At 40.7% G+C, this 24338-nt stretch overlaps 1 protein-coding gene across 11 annotated transcripts in view; it reads left to right on the top strand.

The window, feature by feature from the left end:
* Positions 1-18746, top strand: part of Zfp157 (zinc finger protein 157) — a 36754-nt gene extending 18008 nt beyond the window's left edge. For 7 of the 11 annotated variants that reach the window (XM_039089570.2, XM_017598383.3, XM_039089573.2 and 4 more), the window contains 3 exons: positions 1541-1636; positions 9358-9467; positions 10217-12995. In XM_039089570.2, the coding sequence (XP_038945498.1) occupies positions 1541-1636; positions 9358-9467; positions 10217-11587 (1577 nt within the window). In that variant the 3' untranslated portion in view covers positions 11588-12995. Of the gene's footprint in view, positions 1-1540; positions 1637-9357; positions 9468-10216; positions 12996-13535 lie in introns of those variants that run through there. The other 4 variants (XR_010056404.1, XM_063271474.1, XM_039089575.2 and 1 more) reach the window with 4 other exon arrangements.
* The last annotated feature ends 5592 nt before the right edge of the window (positions 18747-24338 follow it).

Raw genomic sequence — 24338 nt, 5'->3', positions numbered from 1 at the left:
TTTATAGTGCTTTCACACTCTATTTAAGACATGGTTTGGTACAGCATTTTTCTGTTTATGTGGAGAAGTGCATAGATTTTACCACAAGGACATTATTGAGTCTGCAAACCACTTTAAAAGTGTGGGGATTGTTTCCTTCAATATTTCTTCCAATTTGTTCACATGTAACATAGTGACCTATTTTTCGTGTCTTACCCTGGGTATCCACCCACCCTGTGCATCAAGTCCTCTTCAGGGTTCAGAATATCTCCCTCTGGGGCCAGACAAAGCAGCCCTGTTGGGGAACAGATTTCACAGATAGGCAACAGCTTTAGGGATAGTCCTGCTCCAGTCGTTGGGGGACCCTCATAGAGACTGAGCTGTACATCTGCTACATATGTGACGGGGGTTCTTGGTTCAGCCCATATATGCCTTTTGGTTGGTGGTTCAGTCTCTGAGAGCTCCCAAGGGTCCAGGTTAGTTGACTCTGTTGGTCTTTCAGTGGAGTTCAGATCCCCTTCAGGGCCTTCAGTCCTTCCCCCAGTTCTGCCATAAGATTCCTTGACCTCTGTCCAGTGTTTGGCTGTGAGTATCTGCATCTGGACTAGTCAGCCGCTCTGATGATTTCGTGCACATATGTGATGTATTCTCAGTTTTACAGTCTGCTATCCTTGTACTGGGCACACTCTTCTTTACGGTCTCTGTCTACCTTCTCTCTCTTCTCTCCACTGAGTTTGATTCTTTGCATGAACATGGGATGTGGTGGGTTAATTCTTGAAATGTGGGCATTTTTTTTTTCTTGGTTTTCTGAGCCACAGTTTTACTATTCGTCCCAGCTTGCCTTGACCTTGCTGTATAGTGTAAAATATTTTCAAACTTAGAACAGCCCTGCTGTCTCAGCATATTGCATCCTGGGATCTTTCCATCTGGTACAGGGGAGGGTGTGACCTCTTTTAACTTCTCAGTGTTTGGGAATTTCAGACTCCTTGGTTAATAAGTTATACAATAGAACTGGGAACATAGCTCAGTGACAATTGATCTGCCAAGCATATTCAAGTCCGTCAATTTAACCCCTAGTATCACAAAATTAAAAAAACAATAAGTAAATAATAAAATCATTGAATGTTTTAAGATTCCTTTAAATTTTTTAAGGTTTTTAATTATTAAAAATAGACTTTTCATATACTATATTCTGATTATTATTACCCCTCTCCCAACCCCTCCCAGATCCTCCTGACCTCCCCACCCAAATCCACACTCTTTCTTGCTCCCTCTCATTAGAAAACAAGCAGGCATCTAAAAATACAAAAAAGAGAAAAATATTTAGGTAGCTCTTCTGAATGGGAATGTAAAATTGAAACTTCTCAGCATTTTTCTTTGATTACATATATTCTATGTTAGTTTTTTTTGACTCTTTGTTTTTTTGTTCTTTTTTTTTTTCCTGAGTCCTTTAAGCTTTTCTCTATGTAGCTCTCTTTACCGTTCACAGCTCAAATGGAGCAGTGTTCCATCAGTGAAAGGACTTCTTGGCAAGAGTTTATGTATCATTTTCCGTCTACAGGGCACTGTGTAACCAAACCGGAGTTGATCTTGAGGTTGGAGCATGGATTCCGGCCATGGAGCATCGGAGGAGACGCTTCTGTCTGGAGTCTCCCAGGTCAGTGACTGAACTGGGGAGGGGACGTCAACGTGGACGACTGCTCACAGGGCATTGGTCATCTTGGACTTGGACTGTCCTCACCATTTATTTTATACAGTTTCCAAACGAGGATCTTTGTGTCAGTTTGTGTCCTTTGTTGTTGTTGTTGAAGTCAATTTTCCTAAATTTACTTTAAAAAAAATCATCTTTGTTCTCTTAGATATTTTTGTCATTGCTTTGAGATGGGGTCTAATATAACTTAGACTGCCCTGCAGCTTGCCCTGCAGCTTGCTATATAGGCAAGACGGAGCTCAAACTCTGCGTTTTCCTCCACCTCCCACTATCAGGATGTGTCGTCATACTTGGCCTTGTCTGTAGATTTGTTAGTTAGATACTTTGCCTAAAAGTTTTATCTGAATTCTTAATTGTAATATTGAAGATTCCTTACTTTAGGGCGTGGTCTTGATCTGGAAGTTTAATAGCAATAATTAACACTCAGATGCATCTCTTCTTGAAGGGGCTTACAGTCAGCGAGGGGAGAGCGACACAGTCATATAACGTACCACAGAGAGATGAAAGACACAAAGAGTATTAACCCAGAGAAAGGCAAAAGAGCAGATGGAGTTTTATTTTAAGAAAGGCATAAAGACGCTGTTGAGGAAATACTCATTTATTTTATTTTAGTGTTGTGATTACTCTTTTTAAAAACTTTGAACTAGCTGTGTGGTGGTGGTGGTGGTGGTAGCACAAACCTTTGATCCCAGCACTCAGGAGGCAGAAGCAGGCAGATCTCTCTTGAATTTGAGGCCAGCCTGGTCTACAGAGTGAGTTCTAGGATATCCAGGGCTACACAGAGAAACCCTGTGTTGAAAGAAAGACAGAGAGGTGGAAGGGGGGAAGTGGGAGGGGGAAGGAGCGAGGGGAAGTTAGAATGGGAATTGGTAGCCTAAAAACTATTAACTGAATTTTTTTTTTTAATTAGAAAAGAAAGTACTGGAAGTTTAAGGATGGGATTGCAGATAAGTTTTTTTCTATGCTAGTACGTGAATGCCCAATGTCATTGTCACAAATGAGAGAATGTTTTCCAAGGAGAGCAAGAGAGAAAGAACATTTGGGATCAAGAGGTGACAGGGCAGTATGCCCTAGAACAGAAAAGCTATTGAGGAAAGTATACACGTGTCACAACGTCTATCCACAAATCCCAAGTAGTAATGAGCTGAATGCTACGACTAGGTAGTGACATAGTGTACAAAGTGCTCTGCTCTGATCAAGTGGCATTCCTTGTCGTGGAAGAAACCTGTGACACTGGCAAGTGTTAATAGAGAAGTAACTTCTGTGATGGTGTCTTGTATATTCTGGCTTAATAGATTGAAAAATAAACTAATTGCATTTATCCACATGTAGAATGTTAAACCAGAGGCTATCCACGCTGGGGACGTGTATAGTTAAGATCAGTCAGAAACTCAGGAAACTGGGGACATACTAGCAGTTTCACTGTGGGTATAAGGAGTGGCCATGGAAACGTACATGGTGAGATGCAGGCTCCTCGAGAAAGGAGCATGGAGTATTAAGTATGGAGTCTCACGTTTCTGGTGAGGATATGCCCGTTCCTCATAAACATTGTCAGAGTGTAAGAAGAGTGGGCCCAGTGTCAGCCCGTTGCTTGGTTTCTATACTATTTTCCATCTCAGTATGTTTACTGTACCTTAGGACTAAAGGATTTGAGCCTAGGGACAAGAATTCTTTAGGCTTTCACAGCTGTCTTCCAACTAGAATGTGCTCATTGGGTTCCAAAGGACCTGAGAAACCCAGAGTCTCCTTAACCTTCTTTCTGCCCTAGTCTAACACTCTAAAGACACCCATGTCTTTTTGTTTTCCATCAGTGAGTGCAGAAATACTGAAGTTTCTGAAGGAATAGTATTACCACACTGGCTGACACCCTCATAAGCCTAAGTTTTACTGTCATAAACGTTCTGCATACTGATAGTTTTATATCAGTTTAAAAATTTTAAAATATTATTTCTATATCTTGTTTGTTCTGTTGTTGCTCTTTGAGCATTTTGATTTCTCTCTGAGCTTGTGTCAGGAGTTGAAGCCACAGGTGAGCACGGCTGAGAGTACCCTTTTTTGTAAGATGAGGGGTGATTTCCATCCCCATTCTTACAAAGTGACAATTGAGGACAAAAAAAAAAAAATCCTAATATATATGGCAGCAATCAGGCAAATAGTGCTATGTATTGGAAAATCTAAGACATCTTCAATAATCTCAATTCTTAGGATTTTAGAAATAGCGAAGTATTAGGCATAAAATGCAAAAGCGTGGTTTTAGTAATGATCCTTACAATAAAATAGTAGTCAAATAAACAGGTTCAGCAAACAGGGATAATTATAGAAAATACAAACTTAAAGAACAGGACCAAGAAGCTCAGTAAGTAAAGCGTTCATTAGAAAGCAGCATTCACTGGAGTAGACTGTAGGAAAAAAAATATGAGGAATGAAGATAAGGTTGAGAAATTATTTTAGTGAGAGAACCATATAGGAAAATGAAGAAGAGTCATGACTGCAACATTTAATCCCTGGAGCTATGGTAAAGAGGAAATACAAAATAGACTAAAGACACAGAAAGTATACTCCATGGCCTACAGCTTAAAATAGCATAAATCCATGGAAAGAACAAAAAAGCAAAACCAGAAAACATACACCGAGGGACTCAGCCATTCAGAAGCGGGTCACGGTTGTAGTTAAAATGCAGAGTACAGAATAGAGAAAGATAGCTTGCAGCATAAGAGGCAAGGACTTAGGTACTAGGATAGCAAGTCCCTTTAGTCTTGTGATCTTTTAACCGAGTCCCTGATACCAGAAAGCATGGACTCCTAAATTTTCAAGCTCTGAAACAAATTAATTGCCAACTAAGTTACCTCTTTCCAGCAGTGTTACCCTGTAAACTGTAAGATAAGTGAAGAACTACAGATCTTTCTTCATGAATATAAAACACATCGCACTGAATATTAAGAGGAATACCATGAATACTTCAAGAAACATTGCACAGGAACCAAAAAGGCGAATGTAATCATAGTTTGAGTGATGGCTCAAGGGTTAAGTGCACTGACTGCTCTTTCAGAGGGCCCGGGTTCAATTCCTAGCAATTGATGCCTTCTTCTAGCCTCTGCAGATACTGCATGCCTATGGTACATAGACAAAGCACCTGTGATGGTTTGTATATATTTGGCCAAGGGGAATGGCACTATCAGGAGGTGTGGCCTTGTTGGAGGAAGTGTGTCATTGTGGGCATGGGCTTTAATACCTGCTAGTTGCCTGGAAGCCAATATTCTGCTAGCAGCCTTCAGATGAAAATGTAGAACTCCCAGCTCCTCCTTCACCATGCCTGCCTGGATGCTGCCATGGTCCCATCTTGATGATAATGGACTGAACCTCTGAACCTGTAAGCCAGCCCCAATTAAATGTTGTCCTTATTAGAGTTGCCTTGGTCATGGTATCTTTTCACAGACAGCAGTGAAACCCTAACTAGGACAGCACCCAAACACATAAAATAAAAGTAAATCAAATCTCAGAAAAAAATCAAAACAATGGGTGCAGTCAAGAGCCTTGGAAAGAATTATACTTCACTAATAAAAACATCAGAGTGAAGGAAAGTGCTAGACATTATTAACTCAGTAAACTAGCAGACCTCTAAGATGGAGAAATAAAAATTTAATAATTGTTCTTTAATAAGACTAATTGTAACTGAGTTTTCCAACTCATAGCTGAACACTGACAGCCTGGATTTAAAGAAAAACACTTCCAGCTCCTGCTAAAATGTGAGCTTATAATACCGGTGAAGACGGACTCAGAAAAAGGAAAAATGCTTTGGAGCAAACAGAGTATGAACTCAACAGTAGCCATACTTACATTAGTCAAACCATAGTGTATGCCAGAGTAAACCAGAAGTTTCTTACACATGAAATATTGGACTAGTGCATTATGATGACCACTAATAAAAGAGAATCTACCCAAATTAATAAGATTGGTGAAATGGACTATTTCAACAGACATTTTTTGAGATAAGAAAGATTTGTTGGGAATATTTTTAGAGTGTGTATTTTGGGGTTAGAGAATAGAAAACTTGAATAGATATTTATTTGTGTATATGTATGACCTATCAAAATTCTACAAAATGCCTATACTACATTAATCAGTAAGAAGCGCTGCCATTGAGGCAACAATAGGGTGCCACAACTAATCAAAGCCCCTTGTAAAATCTCTTTGACTAGTTCATCTACCAGTCAGGTGTAAAAGTGTCTCTGCTCATCAGACTCATTCATAAAATGGAAAAGGAATATGGGAGTTTTCAAAACTTGCTATATAGGGGTTGGGGATTTAGCTCAGTGGTAGAGCGCTTGCCTAGGAAGCGCAAGGCCCTGGGTTCAGTCCCCAGCTCCGAAAAAAAGAACCAAAAAAAAAAAAAACCAAAAAAAAACTTGCTATATAACCAGTAGTAGAAAGATAGCAGAAGTAGGCAGGAATATGAGAACAAAATATACATGTAAAAGTCTTCAGTAAAATACCAGAATTCTTTAAGACAATTGCAGAGATGCCAGGTAGTTTAATTTATGGGAAACATTATATGTGGCGTGCATGTAATTAGCGTTTGGAACATACACGCTTATTTCATTTGACTATCTGATAGAATTTGGCATCTCTTCAAAGTTAAAACTTTTTCAAGTGGCCAATGAAAGGAAGATGCCAGCATAATATCACAGTCTAGACAACTGTATGCTGAATGTAGAAAAGAAGAAAACATTTCGTCTAAATAACAACACAAATCGTAGTCTCCTTTCCCTCTCGTTTGCATTGTTTTGAGAATTTCATATTTGCACAAACGATGTGAGCTTCCTTTCCTTTCCTTCCATCCAACCCCTTTCATATCCTACTATCACATCTCCCTCCCACATTCATGCGCTCTACTTTTTTTTTTTTTTTTTTAAAGATTTATTTATTATATATAAGTACACTGTAGCTGTCTTCAGACACACCAGAAGAGGGCATCGGATCTCTTTACAGATGGTTGTGAGCCACCATGTGGTTGCTGGGAATTGAACTCATGACCTCTGGAAGAGCAGTCGGGTGCTCTTAACCGCTGAGCCATCTCTCCAGCCCTGCGCTCTACTTTTTAACCCACTGAATCCACTTTGAGCTACCAGTGTGTGTGAGGGCATAGGGCTGTTCATGGAGCTTGGGTACCCTCTTGGGGGCCACATCCCTGTAGAAACCTCAACTCTCCATCACCTAGTAGCTGACAGTTACCAGTTGCTTCTTAGTTATTAATGGGACTTTATCAGTCCCTTCTTCATGTATGTTGGGATTTTGGTTAGCTTTATCCTGCAAAGGCTTTACACATATAGTCCTAGCTATTGTGAATTCATGTGCATGGTGGCATTGTCTTTTGCATGGTGGCAAAATCATCTACCACTTCTGTCCCTACAGTCTTTTGATGATCCCTGACCTTTGGGAGGAAAGTGTGCCAAAGATATCTCATTTAGGATTGGGCACTCTGACAAGCTGCATGTGTGTATAAAGATAAGTACTTAGGGGGCTAATTTAATACTATAGCTATGTAGAAAAAAGCTTGAGGTAGCTTGTGTCTGACAGTCTGTGACGTATCCACCCACAGGTTCTCGACCCAGTTACAAAGCAAGAGTTCTATCTCATGGAGTGAGCCTTAACTCCATGAGTGGTTGGTTATCCCTATATATTTCATGCCACTATTGTGAAACTAGGTATATCTTGTTGGGCCAGTTATTATTGTAGCTTTCAGGGTTCACAGCTGGCGAAGAATGTTGATAACTTTCTTCTTTTAGTATTGTGATCGCGCTTCCCAGCACTACAAGAGCAAGCCAGTAGGCATGAAGCTTCCAGATCAGTGTCAGGTTGATTTTCCATGTTCTTTCTATAACTGCAGTTTAAAGTTTCTTAAGAAATGGGGTCTTACCATCAAGTTCTGGAGGGTAACTAAGAACAATAGCAATATTGTTGAATGTTGGTGCAGCGGTGGTCTTGGGGAATTACACTGTCAATACCTTGAAAATAGATTACCCCAGAGCACTAAACATTTTGTTCAATAGTCAATGGCATCTGGGGCATTGTATTTCTCCCCCGATAATGTGTCTCCATTCTATCTATCTCTATATCTGTCTGTCTGTCTATCGATCATCTTTCTTTTCCTTCCTTCCCTCCCTCCCTCCCTCCCTCCCTCCCTCCCTCCCTCCCTCCCTCCCTCCCTTCTTTCTTTCTTTCTTTCTTTCTTTCTTTCTTTCTTTCTTTCTTTCTTTCTTTCTTTCTTTCTTCCTAACCTTTCTTTTAGAACATTCCAAAGTAGGTTCCATGAGGCTTTTAAAGAAAGGCTTTTTAGTGTTAGTTATCCCGCCCTATGTACCTCCTCTCTGCCCTCTCACCCCACCTCTCTGAACCCTACCTGCACCATTATTCCCCTTTACTCCTTTATAACATTTGTGTTATATCCCCCATTCTTTATCTCTCCTCTTTTTTTCCCCCCTGACTTCTATAGGTCCTCCTATTTAAGCACACACATCTAAAGACTCAAAGCTAGGATCCACATATGAGAGAGACCTTAGGTCATTTTTCAGGATCCCGATTATCTTTCATTGAATAATCTATTTCTAGCTTATTTATTTACCTGTAAAGTTCATAATTTAACTTTTATTTATAATGTAAAAATTTTATGTATAAATAAATATATATCATATTTTACTTATTTATTTATTAGATAATGGACATCTATGCTCATTTCAGTTTTCTAGCTTTGAACAGTAATGCATGTGTGTGTTAATCATTATTGACTGCAATTAGAAGCCTTTTAGATCAAGTTTGAGAGCAGTGTAAACCGTAGATAGAAACATAGCTGTTTGGAAGACAGCTTGATAGTATGAACATTCAAAAGACAAAGTAGGTTCTTCCTTAAGGACTCTGACTTCTCAAGCTGTGAGTTGGATAAATTATGTCCAAAATTTTGTACAATTAGTATGTACTTAAAGACACCTAGAAAAGTGTACTTGACATTTTTTATGTACAGGCACATACCAGTCCAGAATTGCAACATTATCGTTTCTTAGCATTTATTTTTAATAAAATGGTTTATTTTCAAAATGTATCTTTGTCCAAGAGGCAAAGAGATATGTTGAACAAAAGATGGATTACACGGAGCTTCTGATCACACTGTCCTCTAGTGTGAGATAAGGGTATGTAATGACCAATGGAAGACAGACAGACCCTGCTGTGGCTTTTCAGGGCAAAGGAATCAAATTTATAATAAATATATAATAATTCTTTAATGAACCTACATTCTTGCTCATAAAACAGAATATGAAGCCTGCGTCGTGTGGGTAGCTAGTGAAAGAAAATCTCCCCACCTCACATGGGAGAGGTGTGATATCAGATACAGTGTGTACAATTAAGGTGATAGAGGACTGGAGTTCAGGTTAACAACAGAGTACAAACAAGTGTGCCAGAAACAGTAGCTAAAAGTAGGTCAGTAACTTCTTTCTATTTATTTCTCAAGAATAAAAGCAGTGAAGGAACACGACTTAGGACTGCTTTGCCTGTTTGTGTAAAATTTCCCTCAGTAAGTTGAAGAATCATGAAGAAACTTCACAATTGTATTTGAACTGAATAAATAATATATTTGATTTATGGATAGTAATGGGTTTTTAATATCGTTTCAGGTGTTCTTGAAGTGTATACTCCAGATGAGAGTTGCCTGGAAAATCCAGAGAGTCATATGTGGCCAGTGGGAAGCATCAGCAGAAATCTTTCAAATAAAGAGATGATTGAAGTAGGTAAAATGTGACCGTGAACATAGCCTTCACAATTTGATTGTGGACATAAGGAGAATTGCTCATAAATATTTTTTAAGGAAGCTATCCTGTGGCAGAATGTGTCTGTAGTGAGCCTAATGTGATGCCGATTAGTGACAACCCTGATAATATAACTGATAAACCCCTCTGGCACCCTGAGCATCTTTTTCTCCCCAACATGGTTGAAAGTTCACATTATGATATTCATAATATTTGACTGGGGATATACAGCTACGCAAAAACAGTGTTACTGATATCTAAGAAGTTTTATATTTAAGAAACTTCTAGTTTCATGGATTGGAAATCTTTTTTTGTTTGTGTAAAGTTAACTGTGCAAAACATATGTCATGTAAGGAAAATGTTTCATATAGCCAGACTCAGAACAGAACATGGTAAAGTATGGGGCTAAGAGATAGCTGTTAGGTTCCCAGCACATGTTGTGTGGCTCTTAACCAGCTGGTAACTCCAACTCCAGGATAATAAGACACCTCTGGCCTCTGTGGACACCTGCATCTGAACGCACATATCCCTACATGTATGCCTAATTTAAAATGGTAGAAAGAAATTAATCTTATTTTAAGTGACAAGTTATATACCAGGGAAAATTGTGAGTGTACTTTGTGTAAAACTTTTAAGATGTTATCATCCTCACAGAACATTATCAGTAAGTACATGCTAGAAAAAAGGCCCATTAATACAAAACCCTGACAGATTCTTTTGTCTTAAGGCAGAAATGAAGGTTCAACTGGAACTTTACCGAGGTACAAAACCCTGTGAATGTAAACCGTGTATGAAAATGGTTAGCCTGCCATTGCAGCGCAACGAGCAGCATGCCTACTATGCACGCGTGAAACCCTACGAATGGAAGGAGTGTCAGAAAGCCTTCTGTTACAAGTCAGCGCTAACTCAGCACCAGAGACCTCGTACAAGATTGAAGATCTATCAGTGTACAGAATGCAGGAAAGCGTTCCCCTCCAAGTCAGAACTCACTGTGCATCATAGAATTCATACTGGTGAGAAGCCCCATGAATGTGACGAATGTGGTAAAGCTTTCTATCGTAAGTCAACCCTTACCGTACATCAGAAGACTCATAGAGGTGAGAAACCTTATGAATGTAAGGAGTGTTGCAAAGCTTTCTATTATAAGTCAACCCTCACTGAACATCAGCGAATTCATACCGGCGAGAAGCCTTATGTGTGTAAAGAGTGTGGCAAAGCTTTCTTCTACAAGTCAAACTTAACTCGCCATCATAGAACTCACACAGGTGAGAAGCCTTATGAATGTGAAGAGTGCAGGAAAGGTTTTTCCTCCAAGTCAGAGCTCACTTCACATCATAGAACTCATACCGGTGAGAAGCCCTATCAGTGTGAAGAGTGTGGTAAAGCTTTTTACTGCAAGTCAACCCTCCGTGTACACCAAAAAATACATACAGGCGAAAAGCCTTATGAGTGTAAGGAATGTCAGAAATCTTTCTATTATAAGTCAACTCTTACTGAACATCAGAGAACTCATACAGGCGAGAAGCCCTACGAATGTAAAGACTGTGGCAAAGCTTTCTTCTACAAGTCACAGTTAACACGCCATCATCGAATTCATACAGGTGAGAAGCCTTATGAATGTGAAGAGTGCAGGAAAGCGTTCTCCTCCAAGTCAGAGCTCACTGCTCATCATAGAACTCATACTGGTGAGAAGCCCTATGAATGTGAAGAATGTGGCAAATGTTTCTGTCGCAAGTCACACTTAACTCTTCACCATAGAATCCATACAGGTGAGAAGCCCTATGAATGTAAAGATTGCAGAAAAGCTTTTTTCTGTAAGTCAGGACTTGCCCGACATCTGGGTACTCATACACATGGTACTAATACAAAGAATAGAGAAAAGCATTTTCCTGCAACTCAGAGCTCAGTGAATATCAGAAATGATACACAAGTTCGAAACCCAGTGGCTATAAAGAATGAAGAAAAACACTCTACTATAAATCAGTCCTCAGTCCATATGATGGACTTCTTAGAGTTGAGAAGTCCTATAGATGTACATAATGCAGGAAAACTTGCCTTCTTAACTCATACCTCATTCAATATGAACGAACTTAGGTGAGACACACAGAGAAGATTAGAAAGTGTGTAGTCAACCAGGATCACTTGACATCAGAGAATGCCTGTAGAAGGAATACAGCAAAGAACTGCCACAAGGGAGACCTCTCAACATCAGAAGAACATTTTGTCTGGAAAGAATACAGGAAAGCTCTACCATAGTTGTCTCAATGCAAGCAACTCAAACATGGAAAGAAGCTTATGAATTAAAAGCCAAAAGTTTGAATTTATGTAATGAAGAACCCTGAGAATCTATAAAAATCAAAAACATTTTCCAGTGTAGACTAGTATCTATGTACTAACCTTGAAAAACAAACATTTAAAAGACCCTTTTAAAGAACATAGAAAAACTTTGATAAGTCAGATCACATTCTACATCAAAAAAGTCATACAGGTGAGAGACTATGTACAAATCAATTTTTCATTCCATTTCATTGAGACATAGATATTCAAGATTAGGGACATCATATCCTCTCCAATTCTGGGTGGGCCTAGAGTGTTTAAGGGCATGTGTAGAAATGTGATGTTTTGAAGTGGTGTTAAGGTATCTTGGAAATGACTGATTCTGTATCTGGTAGGAGGTAGTGGCTTACTTTGTAGGACTGCTAAAGTCACTGGTAATCGGTGTTTTCTGATTCTCATTTGCAAGAGAAAAATGTGGTAAATCTTCTGATAAAGTCATTTTAATCTGACAGTCAATGGCATAGGAGGTCCAGAAATTAACAGTGGTTATTTCCTGATCTCAGAGAAGTGACGATTGAGAATGGTAACATTTATACCAAATTAGTAGCACAGGAGAGTTCAAGGTAGTTGGGGTTTGTACCACACTTTGCAGATACAGAAGGGAATCCAGACCAGTGCCTAAGATAACAAACCAAGTGAGTGTCAGAGCCAGGACCGAATATCCTATCTCCGCTCAGTGTTGCTTGCGTCAACCCTGCACCATTTTACTTGACCAGTTTATACAGCTTCCTGTTGGTGGGTGAAGGGAGGAGAGTCTTCATTATCATTTTCCAACTCTGGCAGAAGAGAATCTCAATAATATTGTCATGAGGGACTGTCTTAAGCCAAGCAATAGCCATCTCAGGGAATTCAGCTGTGTCCCCTTCCAAAAGCTCATCCCAACTGGGCTTATTGATGGTCTCTACTCTCTTCTCCTCCCAGCATCTAACTGCTCCCTACCAACTGGCAGTTCTGCAGACTGCCTAGGGGAAGATTTAAAGTGAGTGCCAGGGAAGACGAGGGAAGGGGTCACATCCTCCATCTATGCTGTTTTGGGGGGGAAAATCCCATTCTTGCTGAGTAAGGCTTTCTAGTTGTGGCCCACTAGGGGCAGTATACCGATACCCTTGTAAGTATCCTTACCAGTGCTCTGTAAGGAAGCCAAATAAAGTCTTTGGTTTATTTATGAACTTTGTGGAATCCTGGCTCTCTTTGTCATTAGTACCTTAGGGGAAGAGGTAGAGATTTCTTTACACCTCCCCCTGCAAAGGAATTTATAGCAACATGGACTCCCCATTAGGATGAATCTTAACTCAAGATGAGGCAGTAGCATTGAGCATCCCTATGGTAGGTTGGATCTCTAGGAAGTCAGGGTGATCTTCTTATTATCCAAATCCAGCCTTTCTTTCCGTTTCCCTTGTTAGTTATCGATACTCCATTAGAAAGAGTAGATAATGCAAGAAAATTTTATGCTCAGAAAATTCTACACTTAGGTCGAATTGAAGAGGTACTGATTAGAAGAAGTTTACACAAGATATGTTAAAATATTACTATTTACTTTAATATCTTCCAAGAATCTCAGTAATCTTCCCTGACTCAGTGTAGTGAGAAAATGAGAGGGTGACTTCTGGAAACAAGTTAATGAGTTTTTAGTTGAGTAACCTTCTGGGCCATGAATGGGTACTGAGGTATGGGCATTTATTATCATTTCTACGACTGTGTTGGCACAGTGTCATTCCTTTACTTGCCACCTTTCTCACTGACCTGGTGCTTCTGGATCTTCGTGAAGGATTATGTGGATGTGTGTAGGGAGCTGCGACGTGCCACGCCTCAAAGATGGCGCTGGTTTCTGCCTTCCACCTTCCCAACGGTGAGCACTCCTTGTAGTAAACAAGTCCTCATTTGGCTATGCCTGCCTGGCCTGCTAGCTTCCGCATAGTGACAGCCTATCTACATGACCCACGTGGCTTGCTAGGTTTGGCCAGCGCTAGCTATTTAAGTGTGGTGCAGGGGCTCCCTGGGGTCAGAAGATTGTATCAAGGTTTCTGAGTAAAACTGTTTGAAGAAGATCTTCGCTGGTCGTGTCTTCCTTGCTGGTTGAGGTTGGGCGCAGCAGATGTGAATAATCCTGGAGTCAAGAGTTTTGAGACAACTTAGGAAGAAGTCTCAAAATCTTAGTGCATAGAAAATGTCCTTCCAGAAGAGTCTCAAATCTGAGATTATGATCTAGGCTTTTCAGAGTCATATAATCTTGACACGATACAAACCACCCAACCTTTAACATGTCTGAGTATACACACATGTCAGGTTTTCGATGACTTATACTTAGTTTCTTGTGTGGGATGGTAAAAGGTAGCCTGTGTTCTTCCTAAATCTGGGAAAAACTAGTGGCTAGTACTCAGCTTACTGTTTGAATCCACATGTTCCCAGCCTGTGGTCAGAGATTTAGAATTATGACCAGTTCCTGTTTTTCTTCTAGAAGAAAAAGCCTGGCATATAATGACCAGCCTTTTTCACACACATCTGACTGTACAAGGTTCTGGAAATAGCGCAAGTGGTAGAGGGTATGGCAGCAATGATGAAAGGGGGATTTTGATAGACTCTGGCTGCTTGCCCACCAGGGCAATATTACACAGTTTTGAAAATATACAGATGGTGAGCAGCTAGCTGTCTTATATAGTTCAGGGTAGGAATGGGAGTGTGGTAGTCATCCTCCAGCTCACCCTATTCGCTTATTAGGTTTTCAAAGATACAAAAATTACACATCAGGATCAAAAGAGGGTTTGTGGATGGGACTAGAAGCATAGACAACTAGTGGTGTGTGTGTGTGTGTGTGTGTGTGTGTGTGTGTGTGTGTGTGTTCTTGTGTGTGTTCTTGTGTGCACACATGCTTTGTAAATTCAAGAGTAAACAATGGTTTATATCCTTGCCTATATTAAGAAGGCTCTAGCAAGAAGTCTGAGAGGACATCATCTACTTGCCATCACCTTATAACATTCTCATCAAGCAAGAAAGTACATAATCCCATGAATAAGCAAACATGGAACCAGAAAAGAGAAATTTTCAAGCTATATTTAGGGAAATAGAACAATCCTTTCACAGGGGTAAGAAGTTACTAAGACCATTGGCAGGTAGAGATATTTACATCATGGTTCATAATAGTAGCACAATATAAAATAGCAATGGAAATAATTTTATAGTTGGCTGATAAAAGCTAGTTGGTATCTGAATTCCATAGAATTAGTTAGTAAGACTCAAGGATACAATAGTTAATGTGCAAAATGTTTAGAAGTTCTTTTAAAGTTAGGCAATCACCTATCTTACTCAGAGAACCAAAACCTTGATAGTTACTGTTGTAACTAAGAACTGAATCTTTAAACAAATATCCATCCTACTATATGTGGAGATATTACTGTATTTCAGATTTTAAATGTCGATCAGGATGTTGGGAGGATCACAGTGGGTAGACTATAGTAAGTGCGCATGTATGTGTGGCACACTGATTGAAGAAGTCATGGAAGGTGCGGAGTCAAGTAACAAGCAGGCTTCTGACTGTTCTCCAGCTATCAGACTGCACAAACTACTCCAGTTGCCAAATACGTTGTTAATCACAGGTATACAAGTTTGCAATTATCAAAGTACTCTTGGAAGGGAATACATTATAGATAAGTGGGACTGATTCCTACAGTCTAATTGGGTAATTTGTAAATGAAAATGCTCTAACAAACACTGTGCCCGTGTATAATTGGGATCATCAATATGAACCTATCCTCATTCCACACTTTAATCACTTTGTGACTATATTTCCCTGCACTCCCTTTGAACCAATATTGATACATTTTCTTGTGTTATAATCATGCACATGAATATGTTTTTCTGTATTGTATCATTGGTAGAATATCAAATATATTTACCAGCTAATTTTGCTAAATGAATAATAATTTATATTTAAATTTTTATTAATGAGTATTCACTTATTCTAACTTCACAGGTCGGGGTTTTAAAAAAAATTTTTTTCAAGTTAAGATATATTCTTCTCTTTCCTCCGTCCAATCTTTCTCATGTACTCCTTGTACTCTCAAATTCATGGTCTCTTCAATTTTTGTTACAGATATGCATCACACACACACACACACACACACACACACACACACACACACACACACACACAGAGTCGCTTAAGTCTGCATAATGTTATTTGTATGTGTGTGATTTTAGGGTATTGGCTAACCTGTTGGTTGGTGTGTTCTTCCCTTGGGAAGATTATTTCTCCTCAGCATTCCTTAGTTATCTATAGTCCTTTGTATAGAGTTAGGACCTTGTGAAATTACTGCCTGCCCCATGTTAGAATGTCTGTTGATGCTATCCTTTAAAGAGAGATTTTAAAAATTGTATGTGTATGACTGTTTTACTTTCCATTACGTTAATACGCCACGTACATGCTTGTTACCTGCAGATTCCAGAAGAAAATGTTGGATTCCCTGGAACTAGAGTTAATAGATGGTTGTGGGTAATATGGACACTGAGAACTGAGCCTAGGTCTTCTGCAGAAACAGCAAGTACTCTTCACTACCGAGCCGATGCTTCAGCCCATGCCACTGGTGTTTTAGTTTGCATTTACATTGATTTCTCTAATTTCTAAACATATTGAGGGTAATTTATGATATTAAACACTTATATGCAATGTAGCCGTTCAATTTTCTTGCCTATTTTTATGTTCTGAGCTGTCTAGCTTTTCCTTTTATTTTTTAAAGTATTTGAAGGTGGCCCAAGTTTTAATCCTATCAGTTGGGAGAGAGAGGTAGATGGATTTCTGTGAGTTCAAGTTCAGCCTGGTCTACTTAGTGAGTTCCAGAACAGCCAGGGCTATGTAGAGAATAAACAAAACAAAGTAGTCGATCTATATAACATGATGCGGCTTCTCCTAGTGTGTTATTTCTTCTTACCCTTAAACTATATAGTCTGATGAATAGTCTTTTTTAAAAAGTCATTGCATTTTAAATACTTTCTAAAGTCATGGCTTTAGGCAAATTTGAAAGGAAGTCATACACGTGAAGATCAATTTCTTTATCAAGTTATTAAGTTTTAATGCTGATCTAGTATCATGGTAATAAAATTCTTAGATACTCAGAACAGCAGAAAGATCTGTCACCCAGAGGGACTAACACCCAGTACAGCTGTGCACCTGACAACACTTAGGATTTAGTCTTCTGAGGCCTTGGCTTTCCTAGAATTCACTGTGTGAAACAGGCTTCCCTTAGCCATGCTAGAATCTTCTGCCTCTCAAATGTTGGGATTGTATGCCTTGTTCGACCACATCCAACTGCATTCAGTCTTAAAAGTGTGATTATTAGAGGGGCTCTAGATGCAACTGTGAATATCTAAATGGTTCTACTACCCAGAAGAACTGCAAACCAGGAACAGTACATGCAATAACTTGGTTATTAGAGTTTCGAGATGTTCTCTTACAGATGTTCTCTGTGTCTGAAGCCTGTTTATATATGTGACAGTGTTGAGGTGCTAAATTAAGTATGAAGTCTCTACTGGTCCTTCCCATCAGACAGATTTTTATCCCTCCTCCTTCTTCCCTTCCTCTTTTCATCCTTAGCACTGGTTAGATGACCACTATCTCTTAACAACAATTTAAGCTCCTAGACTCCAAATTTATTAACTATAGTTCTTATACATAATTACCAGTTAAAGTACTCCATTATTCTAAAAGAGTTTAGCATCACACACACACACACACACACACACACACACACACACACACACTCACACACACACACACACTATTTATATAAATATATGATATATTTATGTTCTTCAAGGAAGCAATTGCTCTTGATTTTTATTAATTTGCGCTTCCCTGGGGAAAAAAATGACCTGTGGCAAGAAAATGTAAAAGAAGAATGCTTATTTTGCTTCCTGGTTTTCAAGAGTTATCAATCCATCATAACAGAAAGGTGTATTAACAGGATTAGCTAAGTACCAGGTAGTGAGAGCTGGGAGTGTCCACTTCTCACATGATAGAGGGCAGGGAAGCAGAGACTGAAGGCCAGATCCATTAGTAGGTATGAACTTCAAAAGTCTTTGAGTAATGATAAACTTCCACAGACTCAAACTCATCACTGTAAGTTGGGAGCCCAATGGAAGATTGAACTAAAACAAGAACAACAGTTATCATAAGAAACACCCAAAACTTCAGTTTCATAACTAGCAGCTAAGAGTTGTATTGAGATCATCTGGTCCCCACTATGACATCTCCACCCTTCAGATCTGCTTCCTATAATGCATGTTACCTCTATCTTTGTTCAGCTTCACATCATGCATAGACCCTTAGCTGGGTCTCCTAAGCTGGGTCTCCTACATGCAGTGTCCTCAGGATTTCCTTACAGTGAATTGGAGCTCCAAGGCACTGCTTGTCCTCTGTAGCATTCTGAATCATCAGTAAGAGCTTCCATAACCCCTTCATGTATCTCTTACTCCTACTTGCAAACCAGTCTTGGTTTGAAAGTGTGACCTGACCCCTGGTGCCCTAGACCCAGTGGCCTCTGCATGATGATCCAAGGGAATATTTATTTAGTTGACCTTTCTCTACAAGGAAGCATTTGGTTAGCATTCTCAGGTCAGATACATTTCAAAGAAACTTGTGTTTTCAGATTGTTCTTACTGGTACTCTCAGGGGACCCCCCTGGTTGTTTTGGTTTAATGTTTAACCTAACAGTTTCAGAAGCTAGAGCATGACTTGGCTACAATTTTAAACTTGCCAGGATATGGAATTAATTATTTTAGTTCTTTGGTTCTTTGGAAATGTTACGCAATGTGTTTTGAAACTTTAATCCCTTCCCCAAATCCCTGCAGATCTACTACCCATGCCTTGCCCACTCACTTTTATGTCTGCCATTTTTCAACAACAAAAAAATCTATTTTGTACTTTCTATGGATTCTTTGATGTGTGGGCTTCCGCTGGAGTATAGTTGAAGTTACCAGATGTCTTAGTCAGGGTTTCTATTCCTGCACAAATATGACCAAGAAGCAAGTTGGGGAGGAAAGGGTTTATTCAGCTTACACTTCCACATTGCTGTTCATCACCAAAGAAGTCAGGTTTGGAACTCAAGCAGGTCAGGAAGCAGGAGCTGATGCAGAGGCCATGGAGGGATGTTACTTACTGGCTTGCTCAGCTTGCTTTCTTATAGACCCAAGACTACTAGTCCAGGGAGGGCACCTCCCACCTTGAACACTAGTTGAGAAAATGCCCTACAGCTGGGTCTCATGGAGACATTTTCTCCACTGAGTTTCCTTCCTCTGCGATAACTCCAGTTTGTGTCAAGTCGATGCACAAAACTAGTCAGTACAATTGGCCCCTTGTCATCTTGACACACAAACATATTGCTATTAAGCCTCAACCCTTCCTTTCTTCTTCATCCCCAAGATCTAAATAACTTTAAGAGTTCCACAGTCTTTACAAATTCTTACATGTTAAAATTTCAATCCCTTTAAAATATCCAATCTCATTTAAAATTCAAAGTCTCTTACCTGTGGGCCCCAATGAAATACTTTCTTCCTTCAAGAGGGAAAAATATCAGGGCACAGTCACAATCGAAAGTGAAATCAAACGGTTGTCCAGTGTTTGGGATCCACTCATGATCTTCTGGGTTCCTCCAAGGGCTTGGGTTACTTCTCTAGCTCTGCCCTTTGTAGCGCACACCTTGTCTTCTGGGCTCAAGATGCCTGTTCTCCACTGCTGCTGCTGCTCTTGGTGGTCATCTCATGGTACTGGCATCTCCGAAACACTGTTGTCTTCTCCTGTAACTAGACTTTACCAATAGCCTCTCACAAGCTCTCTTCATGGTGCCAGACCTCAACTCCTTTGCGTGACCCATTTCAGTCCTGGTCCATCAATTGTAACTGAGGCTGCACCTTCACCAATGGCTTCTTAGAATGCCCAGCCTCAGCTGCTTTCAAAACCAGTACCACCTGGGTGATTCTTACACACTACCAAGTCCAGCCACGGCATGAGGCTTGCATCTCTGGAACACAGCTTTCAAAAAACACCTCCCAGAAGATACCACCTCAATGAAGCTGCTTGATCACTGCTAATTTCTTAGCTCCAGCTGACCAGTATCAATTGTCCCAGTAACTCAAATGTTCACTTCAGTAGTTCTGGTATCTTGTTAATCACAGCTGATTCTTCAGCCCCAGCTAACCAAAAGCACAGAATCTTCACAATCAAAACAACATGGCCTTATAAGAGTCTTTAATCTTCCCTCTGAAATTTCTCAAGCCAGGCCTCCATCTTCTGCACTGTTCTCAACATTATCTTCCAAGCTCCTACAAGAGCTCTTAACATCCCAATAGTTCTTCTAGCTCAAAGTTCCAAAGTCCTTCCACAGTCCTCCCCAAAACATGGTCAGCTTGCCACAGGAATACCCCACTATGCTGGTACCAATTTGTCTTAGGGTTTCTATTCTTGCATGAACATCCTGACCAAGAAGCTAACTGGGGAGGAAAGGGTTTATTCAGCTCACACCTCCATGTTCATCACCACAGGAAGTCAGGACTGGAACTCAAGTAAGCCAGTAAGTAACATCCCTCCGTGGCCTGTGCATCAGCTCCTGCTTCCTGACCTGCTTGAGTTCCAATGTCTGACCTGGAACTTGGTATGGAGATCTTGAGGCAAAGTGGCTATGAGTCCCAGGAGCTTAAGGCCGGGAGATCTCTGAGTTCTAGGTCACCTGGGACAAAGCATTCCCAGATCCAGGCGTGGTGGGACACGCCTTTAATCTGGGACACACCTTCTGCTAGAGACTTACGTAAGGACATTGGAAAAAGGAAGACTCTTGTCTTTTCCATGCCTCCCTGCTTTGCAGGACTGAACTAGATCCACTGCTAGATCCACTGCTGCTGCTAATCATTGTTGGGGAGTTGGACTACAGACTGTAAGGCCAATTCTCATACTATGTAGAGACTGCCCAAAAGTTCTGTGACTCTAGAGAACCCTGGCCAAGACAGTAACTTAGTATTTCCATGCTACAAAATGAGTGGGAAGAGTCATAGTAATGAAGGAAAGAGTGCATTCCTAGGAGAATGAGCAATGAGGAGCCTTAAGTCAAGAAACGAGTGCCAGGGCTTGTGTAATATAGGAAAACAGAAAGGCAATGTAGCAAGAAGGAAACAGCCCACACTTTTTAAAATTTTTATTGGTTATTTTATTTATTTACATTTCAAATGTTATCCCCCTACTCAGTTTCCCCTCCACAAGCTTCCTATCCCCTCCCCTCCCTCCTCCTTCCTACCTCTATGAGGTTGCTCCCACACCTGCTCCCCCACTCCTGCCTCAGCACCCTAGCATTCCCCTGCCCTGGGTCATCTAGCCTTGACAGGACCAAAGCTCGCCTCCCAGTGACGCCTGATAAGGCAATCCTCTGCTATATATCCACCTGGAACCATGGATACGCCATGTGTACTCTTTGGTTGGTGGTTTAGTCCCTGGGAGCTTTGGAGGGGGATTCTGCTTGGTTGATAGTGTTTGTCCTATGGGGTTGCAAACCCCTTCAGTTCCTTCAGTCCTTTTCCTAACTTTTCTATTGGGTTCCCTGTGTCCAATGGTTGGCTTTGTGCTTCCACATCTATATTGGTCAGGCTTTAGCACAGCCTCTCAGGGGACAGCTGTAACCAGGCTCCTGTCAGCAAGCACTTGGCATCTACAATAGCTTGGTGTCCGCAGATGGGATGGATCCCTAGGTGGGGCAGGCTATGGATGGCCTTTCCTTCAGTTTCTGCTCCACTCTTTGTCCCTACATTTCCTTTTGACAGGAGCAATTCTGGATTCATATTTTTGAGGTGGGTGGGTGGCCCCATCCCTCAACCAGAGGTTATGCCTATCCACTGGATATGGTCTCTATAGGTTCTATCTTCCCTTTGTTGGGTTTTTAAGCTAATGTCCTCCCTGTCCTTTGCTTTCCAGTTTCATGAGGTTCCATTTATCAACTCTTGATCTTAGAGTGTGAACTATTCGTGTTCTGCTTAGGAAATTCTCCCCCTGTGCCAATGAATTCAAGGCTCTTTCCTACTTTCTCTTCTATTAGATTCAGTATATCTGGTTTATGTTGAGTTCCTTGATCCACTTGGACTTGAGCTTTGTGTATGGTGACAAATATGGGTCAATTTTCATTTTTCTACATACAGACAGCCAGTTAGACCAGCACCATTTATTGAAGATTCTTTCTTTTTTCCATTGTATAGTTTTGACTTCTTGTCAAAGATCAAGTGTGTTTAAGTTTGTGGTTTTATTTCTGAGTCTTCAGTTCTATTCCAACCACCTGTCTGTCTCTATGCCAATGCCATGCAGTTTTTAATCACTATTTCTCTATAGTAGTGCTTGAGATCAGGGGATGGTGGTTTCCCTAGCGATTCTTTTATTGTTAAAAATTGGTTTTACTATTATGTTTTTTTTGCCTTTCCAGATGAATTTAGAAATTTCTCTTTCCATGTCATTGAAGAATTTTGTTGGGATTTTGATGGTGTTGCCCACCTGCAGCCTGCAGCTCGCTTGCTTGTGGCCCGCGCACCTGCCACCCTCAGCCCCACACTTCCCTACTCTGTGCTGTCCTTCCTTAGAGGCTGTGAATGTCTAAGCAACAGGGAGATCCTTTCTTCAGGATCCAAGGCAAAGCTTTCAGGTTCTGCTGATAGAGGTACACAGTTAGTTATAGATTAGGAATGCAAATGCTGTTTTTAAAATGTATGCAATGCCTGCTCCAGACAGAGTCACTCGCTAACCTGGAGTCCTTCATACACATGTGTGATAAACTGTTAGCTATACTGGGCAAGGGGAGCAAAAGGAGGGGCATCTCTCCTTAGGGAGGAAGCTCAAGAAAGACAAAACTCCCTGGCAGGAAACAATTTATCTCAAGCAAATTATTTTCAAGTTATGCACCAAGAGGACCAAGTAAAAGACTCTTTATCTTGACAAACAAAACAAGCAGTTTCATGATGCCAAACACAGTCATCAGTCCAAGTCCAAAAATGAAACAAAAGCCAAAAAGCCATGACAATACCACAGAAAACAAGCAGGATAAACAAGACTAAGAGAAGGTGTCCTATATGTGATTTCCACAAATGCCTGTTACTTTCAGTACCTGGCTCAGATTGCAGCTTAACCTTAGCTGCCTCTGGGTAGAGGTGGACCGTTTCTGATCAACCTCCCAACGGGATTCTGAAGCATCCTCCAGATTCCCCTCTCCTGGAGTGTCCTCCAGGGCCTGTGGCCTGTGACAACTAGCACGTCTGCCTGTCACAACCGTGAGACCCTCACGGGACCTACAGGAGCCACTGAGGGTACTCTAACCCCTCTCTAAAGGGACTCTAACCCCTCAGAAACAAGTTGGTCTCACCTGGCTTGAGAGCACCCACAAGGGGACTCTAACCCCTCTCTGAAAGGACTCTAACCCCTCAGACAGCAGACTTGGACAACACAAGACAAAGATGAGACAACATGAAACAGAGACAAAACAGAAAGTAACACAGAACACAGATTTACTTGAGCTTACCTACAATCTCTTGGCCAATTGTGATCTGGGGGAGCACTGTTCCCGGCTAGTGCACCAAAATGTTGTAAGACCCCGAAGTGGCTTTACCTCAGGAGGGCAACCCACAGATCACAAATTGACAAGGAGACAGAGGTTTAATGATCCATGTATGTGGGGTTGCTCATCCATGCAGGGAGTGGCAACCCTGAGCTCAAAAAGCACACAACTTTTATTCTTTACAGAGGGCAGACTTCAGCAACAGAGTTAGTGGGCTCATTCTCATTGGTGGGACACAGGACAAAGGATCTGGTCAGGTATTGACTGGCCTGCTCAAGGGGCTGTTCTTGGCTCAGTTAGATACTTTCCATGCCCAGCCCTTCACCTGGCCTTGGAAATTTACTGGGAAAGGGCTAAGTTGGCAAGTCCCTTAGTAGGGGGGAGGAACTGGGTGGTCGAGCAGGGTCAGGATGACATCTTGTGGTCGTTCTCAGAATTTACCACAGGGAGGGGTGGGGGTGGGGTCTTTCCAAGAACAGTTATCTTTGTTTTGTCCTAACTTAACTAAGTCAGAATAGTCTGGTCATTATTGACTACTAAAACTTTGTCATATCACTAGGCAAACTGACATCAGATGTATTTCTTAAAACCTTGTTTCTACAACTTTGTTTCTCATATCTATGAAACTTTATTTCTTCAATACATAAACCACACAAAGACCCAACAAAGAAAGAGAACCTCAGACCCACTTCCCTTATGAATATCGACACAAAAATACTCAATAAAATTCTCACAAACCGAATCCAAGAACACATCAAAATGATCATCCATCATGATCAAGTAGGCTAAATCCCAGGGATGCAGGGATGGTTCAACAAATGGAAATCCATCAACATAATCCACTATATAAACAAACTTAAAGATAAAAACCACATGATCATTTCATTAGATGCTGAGAAAGCATTTGACAAAATTCAGCACCCCCTTCATGATAAAAGTCCT

The sequence above is a fragment of the Rattus norvegicus genome, chromosome 12, assembly GCF_036323735.1.
Source record: "Rattus norvegicus strain BN/NHsdMcwi chromosome 12, GRCr8, whole genome shotgun sequence".
In the NCBI taxonomy this organism is placed as follows: Eukaryota; Metazoa; Chordata; class Mammalia; order Rodentia; family Muridae; genus Rattus; species Rattus norvegicus.
Note: the sequence above shows the minus strand (reverse complement) of the source record. Positions and strands in the feature narration are given on the sequence as shown.